This window comes from Lipotes vexillifer, unplaced genomic scaffold, assembly GCF_000442215.2.
Source record: "Lipotes vexillifer unplaced genomic scaffold, Lipotes_vexillifer_v1.1 scaffold1375, whole genome shotgun sequence".
NCBI classification, from domain to species: domain Eukaryota; kingdom Metazoa; phylum Chordata; class Mammalia; order Artiodactyla; family Lipotidae; genus Lipotes; species Lipotes vexillifer.
The window spans coordinates 98118-110048 of NW_006773119.1; the positions used below are offsets into that span (position 1 = coordinate 98118).

Here is an 11931-nt window from a genome sequence, read left to right on the forward strand (position 1 = left end):
ACTAATAAGATATGATACCTGCTTTATAGGTGCTTTTAGGTTGGAAGGGGCAATAGTCATCAAAATACCTGTTTAAAAAGGCTATGACAGGGCTTCCCTGGTGGCGCAGTGGTTGAGAGTCCTCCTGCCGATGCCGGGGATGCGGGTTCGTGCCCCGGTCCGGGAAGATCCCACATGCCGCGGAGCGGCTGGGCCCGTAAGCCATGGCCGCTGAGCCTGCGCGTCCGGAGCCCGTGCTCCACAACGGGAGAGGCCACAACAGTGAGAGGCCCGCGTACCGCAAAAAAAAAAAAAAAAAAAAAAAAAAAAATGGCTATGATATGTGAAAGTGCTTTGCGTAATATATGACACATACATCAGGGACAGAACGGGTTGTGAAAGATTGTGGGATCTGATTGTGACTTTACCACTTCTGGGAAGGTCACTTGACCACTCTGGAGCTCGTTTCTTCTAAAGTGGAGGCAGGGATCCCTAAGTCAGGGTTATCGTGGAGAGGAATCCAGGTATTAGCTGGCAAAAGAGTTCCATAAGTCTCAAAGAGCCATGCAGATGTCAGCTGTCCTTAGCTTGCGAGGCAGAATGAAATCAAAAGTAGATGTGACAAGGAAGGACATAAGAGCTGTTTCTGATGGGGAATCGGGGCAGGGGAGGGGGCAGGTGTTTTTACACCCTAGTTAGACCGAGACTTTTTGAGCACCTGTTGTGTACCTGGTGCCCTGTGACTGTTATGTGAGGGCAGGGCCACCATTCTTACACCCACACAAATGAGGAAATGAGCTCGGAAAAGGTTAAGTAACTTCTTGGCCAAGGTCCCAGAGCTGTCAGCAGTGGAGCTGGGTCAGAATCCAGGTTTGTGCAAAATCTGTCCTTTTACCTCTTCCCTCGAAAACTGAGTGGAATATTATGGTCTGGGCTGAGAATCTAGCCATGTAATCTCAGGGCATATTTCGGAGAGTCCCAACTTAAGTAATCAATCAATGGAGGGGCTTCCCTGGTGGCGCAGTGGTAGAGAGTCCGCCTGCCGATGCAGGGAACACGGATTCGTGCCCCGGTCCGGGAAGATCCCACATGCCGCGGAGCGGCTGGGCCCGTGAGCCATGGCCGCTGAGCCTGCGTGCCAGGAGCCTGTGCTCCGCAATGGGAGAGGCCACGACAGTGAGAGGCCCGCGTACCGCAAAAAAAAAAAAAAAAAAAAAAAAAAAATCAATGGAAATCAGTGTCATTAATTCAAGCCATTTGAAGGGATGGGGAATAATAGTACCATTTATGAGCATCCACAGTTTTATTACATTCAAACACAAAACTGAAGTTCATTTTGTGTAGTAGGGAGTTTCCCAAACTTGCCCAGTCTTGAGAATTTGCTGAGGTACTTAAAATACAGATTCCTGGGCTTCGGTTTAGGGTGCTGGATTCAGTAGGGCTGGGATAGAGCTGGGAACATGTGTTTTAACACAAGTGCCAGTTTTGAATAACACCAATCTAGTAGACAGCATTAGAAGTCCTGTTTTAACAAAGGGACAGGAGCGTTTCCTAAGTAAAAAGGCATGCTCCTTCTAAAGTGCATGACAATATTTGAAATTGAGAATCAATTTCCTCTTATAAGTAGCTGAGGATCTGCCCTAAAACCTTGTTTAGAGTTACTCTTTCATGCTCACCAGATGCTGTTTAGTTGGACATGATGCAGAAGGTGACTTTCAGTGTAGGTGCCAATGATTTCCCCCTCACTTTTACACTTAGATTCTTTCTTTCACTTCCTCTGACAGGCCAGTGAGTTGTGGAGGACAAGACAGTCAATCCTGAATTGGCAGAGCCTCAAATGATGAGGTTTGGGCCCTGTTTACCGAAGCCCCGGCCACAAGTTCTCTGTTGCCATACCAAACAGAAAGATGTGGCTTGTTTTTATTTTCTAGCTGAGGAAAGTGTGTTGTTAGTGACTGTTATGTGCCCATGCGTTTCTTAGATGCATTTCTAAATCATGACCTTTTTGGTAATTATAAAGAAATGAAAACCACTTTATAGAAATTTTTGGAAAAATAAGGGAAATATTCCAAGTTGCACAGCTGCAAGCATTGTGATGTATCTCTCCTAGTCCTTCATTTAAGAGCATAAATGTGTATTTTACATACCTGTGGTCATAGCCTATGATCAGGTTTGCATCCTTCCCTTTCTTTTTAACATGTTGCCCTGTTGCTCCATGAAATTTATAGCCATCAATTCGAACATCCCCCCAGTGAATGGACATCAAGCTACAGTTGGGTAAACCACCTGGTTGGCTGTGGGGCTAACCCACAGGGCTGCCAGTTCACGGAAGCTCTCTCTGCACACTTGGGTCCGGCACATAATTAAAGTGACCCAGGGAGAGTGGAAAAATGGCCGCCAGTGTTACAGGTGGTTTTCCTCTCTCCTTTCCTCTCCCCACGCCCACTCGGTCCTCACCTGTGTGTGCACCTATCCTGTCTCTGACCTGCTCTGACCTCTTACACTGTGACCTTGGCCTTCAAACCTGCCTTTGGCCCTCCAGACACCCTGTGCTCGTCCCACAGCATGCAGTGCTCATGAGCTTTTCCCTGTGCGCTCTGACTAGGTCCACTCCCAACCTTCCAGCTACCCTCGCTCACCTCAGCCCCTACGCTGCCACCCAGCCGGCCCATTGCCCTTCCTTGAATCTTTAGGTCGTTTATAAATTAAACATCTATGAAGATTTTTGTGTGCACAGGTTATTTTTTTCCTCCTTTATATTTTCTATCAGTTTCTTAGGTTCCTTTTACCTGGGTCAAAAAGAGTACCACTTTTATCATTCTTGATACATATAATGGGCGTGACCGTGTTTTAATTATTTTGCCAACCTAACAGGTGAAAATTGTTACCTCATTATATTTTCTTTGATTACTTCTGAGACTGCACATCTCTCCAGAGTTTGGTTTCTTGTTTACACAAAGTAAACGCTTAACCTGTAAGCATTTCCAGCAGAATTCATTTCATTTTCTGTATATAGTTTTCTCTGGACCAATGTCTGGACCTTGGGCATATTTTTACTTTTACATCTGCAAATAGACATACCAGCAGGTCTTTTCATCACTTCTGTTGAAGAGATTAATCAGTTTCTGCCAAACAGCTTCATAGGCTCATGGAACCTAAGGGTCAAAAGTGAGCTTCGAGGTCCTCCACTCAGATCTCCTCTCCACTGAAAGCAAATGCCTTTCCAGACCATGCTGGAACTCTTCCAGGCGTGGAGAATTCACCTTCCGACCCAAGGGCACATCCAGTTATTGTCATCACTGAGAAGTTCGTCTGCTGAGCTAAAAATCTACTTCCCTGAGACTGCTGAGGTCACTCAAGTTCTCTCCTCTGAAGTCAGGCAAAATGCTTCTGCTTATATATAGCCCTTTGCAGAGTTGAAGGTGGCAATCATGTCTCTTCACAGGCTAATCAATAGCTCAGAGTCTGTTCTGCCATCTCTCACGTGGGAGAGGCAGTGCAGGAAAGAGGGAGGACTCTGGATTTAGACAGCCCTGTGTTCAAATCTTGACTCTGCCACTTACTAGTATGTGACCTTGAAGGAGTTCTCAATCTCTCTTGGCTTTAGTTTTCTCATTTTAAAAGTGGGAATATAATACCTATCTCACAGGGTTGTATACAGAGCTATACAAGATAACGTGAGCAAAGCACCTAGGCATTCAACATCTCTTAGTTCCCTAATCCTGAGAACTCTGACCATCCTGCTTGCTGTTCTATGGATGCGCCACTAGAAAGTAGGGTTCAGGACTGGACACTGCTCTAGGAAGGGTCTGACCAGTACTAACTAGAGCAGGTTGTCATCTCTTGCTCCTGGATGGCATATCTCTATTAGAATGCTCTAAACTTGAATTAGCATCTTCAGCGATAGAACTGTCTCACGTTGAGCTTATGGTCACCAAATACTGCCCTGCTCCCTTTTTTGGCTAACACAATACTTATCCCTTTAGTTCACTGTGTTGCAAGAGAATGAGCATAGATTTTGATGACAGAGGAACTCACACCAAATTCAAATCCTGACTTCATTATTTATTAGACTAGAGGAAATTGGGCAAGTTCCTAAATCTTCTAGCCCCAGTCACCTTGTCCGTTATGCAGTTGTTAATGTAACCACACTGACCTCCCGCGGTACCAGACCTCCAGCCCTCACTATCCCAGTTGCGGGCTGCAGTAAATGTGGTTGTTTTTGTTCCCTTTTTCCTTCCCTTATTCACTTTAGCAGCTATTTATACCCCCCCCCCTCACCTCAATTGTGTGTTCTTAAATGTATTTCTTAAACAAAATAGCGGATTTTGCATGCCTCCCGGTTCCATTTCATCTTATTGGTTTCGGCCCAACATTCCAGCTGGTTGAGATCTTCTTTTCCATTTGTGTTTAAAATACAAAACAAAATTTGAGGAAAGCCAAAGCCAAAAAAGAAATCGAGCCATAATCCCAAGAACCAAGCCCAACAACACATTCACTCCTGGGAGCCCCTCCTGTCTGTCCAGGGCAGTACCTCTTTGTTCACGGCAGTTGGCCAGCCTCCCGTGATCCTGCCTTGTTCATTTAACATCATATGGCAAACATTTCCCACTCTGCTGCCTGGTTTGTGTAGCTGCCATTTCAATGCCCTTCCTGACACTGGGTCATGATTACCTTCTCATCCCCTCACTGTACATTTTATTGTCTCTAGTTTCTTGCTATTAGAGATAATGCTGTCATGATCATTTATAGTTGTTTGTTTCTTCAATTCCCAGGAGTGAGCTAATTAAAGGGCAAGAACATTTGTATAGTCTTTTCCATGTTGTTGTTATATCTATGCTTGTTATATTTCTCTCAAAAAGGTCAAGCCACGTCTCAAGGTAGCTGGACATGCACGTGACATTTCCTCACGACTTCACCAGTGTTTGGAATTTTTAAAGAAGTTTGGCAAATTAGCTTTTTCTCTACAAAAGTACTCTTTCAGCTTCTTCCTGTGTGAATTGTCGATTCATATGTTTGCATGTTTGAGATCCTTATGGAATTTTATTCTGTGCTATATTCTTCCTCCCAGTTTTATAGTGTAGAAATATGATCTTTTGTATCTTCACCAAGTTATCAATAATAATGCTTAGGTCAGTGAAAAGAAAAGAACCGTGTGGTCCTCTGCTAAAGACCCCACTTTTCTTTACCAATTACTTTCTCTGAGCTGGATTAGTCTCGTAACTAGGACTCCTCCATCCGGATGTGATCCGGGAAGACCTCTAAGACGTAACATTGGAGCTTACGCCAGAAGGACGAGAATGGCCATGAGGAGATGATTTGGCTGTCGGTCCATCTCTCCCCCATTCATCTTCAACGAGTTGAATATCTCTAGTCTGTGCCCACCACTCCAACAGGCATTGCTGGTTGGGTCCAACAGGGAGTCACACCTCAAGGGTGGTTTGAAAACCTGTGCTCTTTCCACCATTCCAGAATGCACTCTTTTGGCCATATCCGATCTGGTACCCTGGGCATGTTTCCATTTCAGTAGCTGACGGGGAGAGAGATTCAGTATTCTAACCTCACCAACATCTGTATCCAGAAGTTCCCCCATGAGTAATTATGGAATCATTCAGTCATTTCACAAATATCGGAGCGTCTACGAGGTGTCAGTCACTAGTCTAAATGTCTGAGACATATTAATAAAGACAAAGACTTTAAACTCTAGTGGGAGTGGAATGAGATGGTTAGGAAGATAAATGGTAAATGTAATAAATAAGAAAACTGTAGAAAGTGATAAGTGCCATGAAAAAAGGCAAAAGTAGAGCAGGGAGGCAGATTGAGTGTGTGGCGGGGAGAAGCGGAGTGCGCCGGAAGCTGAGATCAGCATGGGGTAGCAAGCCCTGTCCAGGGCCCCTGCCACGGGTGTGGAGGTATCCAAGGAGTGTGAGAAGTATGGGACATTAAATCTGTCCCGTCTACCTGGAGCCTCACTTTTATTCCAAGATGTGCACTCATTCGTGCCTGGGTCGTTAACTATAGAAAACCTATCCTCCCCCCGTCTTGAAGACTCAGCTCAAATATTTCCTCTAAGGAACTGTTTCCACCTCTTCCCAGAAGGAGTCCCTCCCTTCTCTGGTTTTCCAAATCTCCTCCTTTCCTTCCCTGCCAGTCCCAACCTTCCCAGCATCTTAATGTTCAGAGCATTGGGATGTAATTTCTATGTAGTTGTCTCTTTCCCTGAGGCAGTCAGCAAAGTGAGAGCAGGACCGTGTACATTCATCTCTATACCCCTTTGCGGAGCCCCTACTGTGTGCTAGGTGCAGGAGATATAGATATGGACAATATTTGTTTAATTAACTAGTATTTATCGAGCACCTACTATGTTTTAGGCACTGTCATTATTTTATTTCTCACACAACACTGTGAAGCAGATACTATGACCATCCACATTTCACAGATGAGGAAACGGACTTAAAGAGGTTGAGTAACTGGCCCAAGATGGCACCATGGCCAGGAGGATCCAGGACTGGCATGGAAGCCTGAGCACCTCCAATGCCTGGCGTCTTTACGACCATGCTTTGTGCTGCCTGAGATCGCTCGTGGACACAAACGGCTTCTTCTGTGTGGACCTTCCCGGCCACCTCTGCTCCCCGACCTCCTTATCCTCCCTCCAGGAGGTCTTCAGCGCTCCCTCCACGGTCTGGGTGGGGACGCCTCCCCTGCTCTGTGGCACCCTCTCCTGCCCTCTGCTGGCCTTGTCAGCCCATACTGTCATTGTGCGTCCATCTTTCTCACCGTGAGCCCTCCAAGGCAGGGCCACTGTGTGTTCACATCTGAGTCCCGGGCCCAGCACTGAGCCCAGTGCTGAAGAAATTCCCTAGAATCCTGGCCCCTGAAGACCACAGGTGTGGGAAACCAGGGACCGAAGGAGTTCTTTCGGCCTGGGGCTTTAAGAACTTGAGGGATGAAGAAAGTCCTTCAGAGGGTGTCATGAGACCTTCCTGGTCCTGTTCCCCCAGGAGAGACTGTCACCAGGTCAAGAACGGAGGAAAGGGTTTGGCAGAGGTTAATTTGAGGAATCTGACCTCACACTGCCTGAGTCTCACCCCGGGATCTACCGATTACCGGCCCTGCAACCCTGGGCAGGTTATTTAATTGGTTTGGGCTTCAGTTCCGTCCTCCATGAAATGGAGGGGTCGGTTCCTATGAGCATTAAGTAATATCTATAAAGTACTTAGAACTGTCCCTGATACATAGTGAGCACTGTGTAACTGTCTGCTGTCCTAGTGAACAAGGGGCAAGAGGCAGAAGAAGGTAGGTGCTTCAAGGAGTGGAGGTGAAGTTGGTATTGGGGAGGAGGCTGGAGAGGTGGGTAGGAGCAGGGTCCCGGGAGGGCCTTGGTCCCAGGCTGAGGTGCTGGACTCTGAGGACGAAGGACAGCTGCTGAAGGATCACGCTGGCAGCAGTGTGGTGGCGGGTTTGGAGGGAGAGAGAAAAGTCAAGGAGGTGTTTGGAATAACCCAGGTGAGAGATGGTGAGGGTCAGGTACCCACTCTCCTTCCTCCTTAAGTGTTGCCACTGCCAGGTGGGAACCAGGCTGTGAGACCATCCTGCAGCCGTCCAGATGGGGTGTGCCCAGGGCAGCTGGGTCTTCATGCAGCTCCCATGCCCTGAACTCACTCTGTGCAGACCCTCGTGGGGACTCAGCCCGTGGAGGGGCGGCAGACCCAGATCAGGGAGTTGAAACGTGTCAGGAGAGTGTGGGGCAGATTGCAGGGCTGTACTTGTCTCTGTGCCAGGTCTTCCCTAAGCACTTCCTTGGTACCGTGGAAACAGTGTGGGTGTGAAACGAGACTGCGGGTTTGAACTTTCCTCCACAGCTTTTCAGTAGCATGACCTTGGCCAAGTTACTCAACCTCTGGGTCCTCAGATTTATCAACTGTGGAACAAGAATAACAGTGTCAACATTTTAGGGCTGTTGCATAAAGTGCTGCGCACATGGCAGGCACGTAGTAGGTGCTCATTAACAGGTACTATCCTACCTCTCAGAGTGATAGAAGCAAGGAGGGCTGTGCACTCAGCCAGGAGCATCCCACTCGCCTGGGCTGAGGGTGGGTCTGGCACTTCCTGTCTATGAGCCTCCGTGTCCTTGGTTATAATACATGCGTGACGGTCCCTGCTCCACCAGACTCTGAAGCTGCCATGGCCTGGCAGCAACATCATGGCTAGGGCAGGGCTTGGAAACCACGAAGCACTCCGGGTGTGGAGGTAGATTCCCCGTAGACCTCCTGCGCCCCCTGCCTCTCCCTCCTGGGAGGCAGCAGATCTCAGCCTGTGATACATCCTTTCCTGAAACGGGGGTTGGGGGTGGGGTGGGTGGGGGGAGACCCTGGCCCTGAATGTGAAAAACGCAAGTCACTACTGAGAGGCTGTCAGCGGGGGCAGCAGGGAGGCTGGAGTTCTTCCTCCCAATGGCTCTTTAAATTATTTTCATTTTGCTGACTTGTACACTTTCTGAGCTAAGAAGCTTTGAGAGATGGTTATAGGCCATTTAAGCAGAAAGCCTCATTGGCTCCAGTCTCTTTGTGGGGAGGAAGAGATTTAACCCTTTGTAACCCAGCCTGGTGCTGCGTTCCACAGGGCCCAGGAGTGCAGGTGGCCTCTGCAGGGTGGGGCTGCCCTTCAGGGAACCTGGTCCAAGACCAAAGACACCCTCCCCAGATTTCCAGGCACAGATGGAGTAGAAACCCAGCCGGATTTGGAGGTAGCTCCCTGGGTTTCAAGTTATGAGTCTAAGGTGGCTTGTTTTCTTTCCTTCTCTTTCTCTTTCATTCTTTTCTTTTTTCTTTTGTTTTTAAAATTGAGCGTTCGACCTAGACCTCCTTTTTCAGAGTGAGAAGGGCAGCTGACAGGAGCCTGTTGATGCCTCTCCCGTGCCCTTTCATCTGCCCGGGATCAGGGATCTTTCCATTAGCTTTCTTGAGCTCCTCCTGTATGTCAGGATCCACACTGAAGACTTCATATATTTAATCACCGCAACAGGAATATTTGGGAGTTGGTGTTACTGTCTTTATTTCTCCTGGTAAGGACACTGCAGGTCAGAAAGGTTGGAATTTTTGCACAGGGTCACACAGCTAATAAGTAAGAAGGTCAAGATTCAAATCCAGGTCCTTCTGAGACCAAGTCCCTTGTTCTTTCATCACAACCTCAGTGCCTTCTAGTAATCACCACTGACAGAGCCAGCAGGGTGCCAGACCCTGCACTGTGTGACAAAGAGGAGTGTCCCTCCTCCCCGGTTGGAGTCTAGCCGTGTTCAAGGTTCACCTACATGTGCAAGGTTTCCTTGTAAAGCAACACAGGATGATAGAAGGTGTGGAAGCAAATGTCCAACAGCAGGATAGCTATACACATTGCATGCATGTGCATACACACACACACACCACACACACACGCGTATGTTGACGTTCTTTGTAGAGTGAAATACCATACAGCAAAAAATGAACCAGATCTCCATGTATCACATAAATAAATCTCAAAAGCATAATGTGTAGTCCAAAAAGCAAGTGGTGGAATGAAACTTAGAGTTTGGGACTATGTACATAAAATCCTAAAACATGCAAAAGGATACTATGGGTTTCTTATGGACAGACAGATGTGCAGGCACAGTGTGAAAACTTGGGCAGGAAGGATACAGCCCAGCTTATCAGGGTTGGGGGATGGGGAAGAGTGCAAAAGAGGCTTCTGTAATGTTTTAACCATTTAAAACAAACAAACAAGACATCCAAAGAAAAAAGCAGAAAGCGAAAAGGTTCCATACGTTTCGCCTGGGAGGGTAACGGGAGTGGGGTTCGTGATACACACCTCCACTTCCGTGTACCTGGAGGGCAGAGCTGGCCTGAAGCTCAGAGTCCTGTGGGGATTGGCATTAACTCCCCCCTCACAGGCTCTTGGGAGGATTAAACAAGGGATCAGTCGAAGCATTTTCAACTGTAAAATATTGTAGGAATGTAAACTGATGTCACACACTTCTGTGCTCTCTTCCTGTCTGTCTTCCTGAGTAGATTGTGACTTCCTGGTTTCTGATTCATCTCTTGACCCCAGCCTAAGCTCAGGGAGCACTGCTGGCCACGGGCCAGGACTCTGGGTCTAACAAGGCTTGCCCGCAGTGCCTTCTCCCTGACCCACAGGCCATCTGTTCTTGCAAGGACTGTCTGGGCTGAGGGGGAACAGCTCATCCCCAGTGTCCACCCCGCGGGCTCATCCCCAGTGTCCACCACGCGTGGACACATAAAACTGATCGCTCGGAGCAGTGTCAGGCACTGAAAGAGAGAAAGCTTGCGAAGAAACCTGTCTTGGGTCCTGTGGGTGAAGGGTGAAGGATGCAGTAGTGAGAGCCCAGCCCTCCCAGGCTCTCACCTCTGGTCCCAGGCAAGCACGCTCTCACCAGCATGGACGGGCCGGGAGCAAAGGCTGTGTAAGTGACCCAGTTAGGTGAACGACCTCCCTGAACTGCATCCCCACAAAAGCCTTACTTGATCCTTCCATGGCCCTATGAGATGGTTGCCACCACTCCCACTAGGAAGATGAGCATGCTGAGGCTGGAGTGGTAATAATGGGCAGAGTCAGATTTCAAATCCCAGTCTGGTAAATCCCAAAACCCGTGCTCTTCAGGGACCTAGGTGTCTCCACGGTCTGAAGGCAGAGCTGTGCCCAGAGAATCCACATACGGCAACAGGATGCAAACCCCGCCCCCTCCCGTAATTCAGTCCACTGGTGGCTGAGGCAGGGACTGGAGTGAGATAATCATGTTTCAGAGCCGACCGGAGTGTGGCTGCCACTCAGAGGTCCCTTTGTATTTTGAAGCTGCCGTCTCTAATTAGACTTGGCCTTAATTGCAAGATTTCCATACGCCTGTGACTGCGTGCACTCTGTCTGGGGATAAACACGTCCATCAAGCGTGAAGCAAATTGTGGCAGTTGCCTTGGCCCCATCATCCCGTTCGCTTGCTCCATGGCACTCCCTCTGGGGACGTAGCTCAACCTTCCGCTGCGAAAGTGCTCTGGGGCCCACATTTTAATCAAACGCGTACCTGCCTCTAGGAAGAATAGGGGCACGACTCAAAAGTGATTACATTTAATAACCAAAAGACCAGAAAAGGTCTGCTTTGCAATGCATAATTTCACCAGATATTTATTTGTTTCATCATGTGGCCACGTTCTATATGCTGTATGGGGACATTTTATTAAAAATGCCATTTATTTTACCTGCAGCAATAAGGAACATGCACACCTTCTTTTTTTCCTCCCCACTGTGTTAAAAGGCATTTGTGGTTATTAAATTACTCTTGATTAGAGGAATGCCTGTCTCCAAATTTACTCTGAAGCATTTCAATAAAATGGTCTCAAATGTTTATTCACTCATCAAATACTCACCAAAGCCATTGGGGCCAGGTGCTGTGCTAGCACGGGGATAATGAGGTGGGGCAGCAGTGTCTCTCTGCCTCCAGGAGCTCCTGGGACATTTGACAGGGGAGTGACAGATGCATCCCAAGTCCTGGCACAGGGCCTGGCCCCTGGGGGCTACTCAAGCAGTTTTTATTCAAGAAATGAATGAATGAATGAATGAATGAGGGGACGGGTAGAGAGAAAACTCGAGCACCTCAGTGTTACAGAGCTGGGCCTGAAGCCATGTGAGGTACTGTAGGGGCATAAAACAAGAGCTGGTTGACTGTCCTTGCACGTCCTAGAGGAGGTCACTGCTACGCTGACTCTCAGGTGAGAGCTGGGGCCCGGGAGTGGCCTAAGGTGTTCCACGGAGACAGGATTGGGGAGGTAAGGTCTGCAGTCCTGGGCGCATCTCCCTGCAGACATCCACATGGCTGCCCCCACTTCCTTCAGATCTGTGCTCCATCTCCCTCATCAGAAGCGTCCTCCTCTACCACCGTCCGGAAGCGCGAGCACATCGCGCCCC

General features: G+C 48.2%; 1 protein-coding gene across 1 annotated transcript in view; it reads left to right on the forward strand.

Annotated features, from left to right (window-relative positions):
- Positions 1–6467: 6467 nt before the first annotated feature.
- Positions 6468–11931, forward strand: part of AGBL4 (AGBL carboxypeptidase 4) — a 202719-nt gene continuing 197255 nt past the window's right edge. The window contains 2 exon segments of the mRNA XM_007472148.1: positions 6468–6665; positions 7369–7485. Of these exon segments, the coding sequence (XP_007472210.1) occupies positions 6468–6665; positions 7369–7485 (315 nt within the window).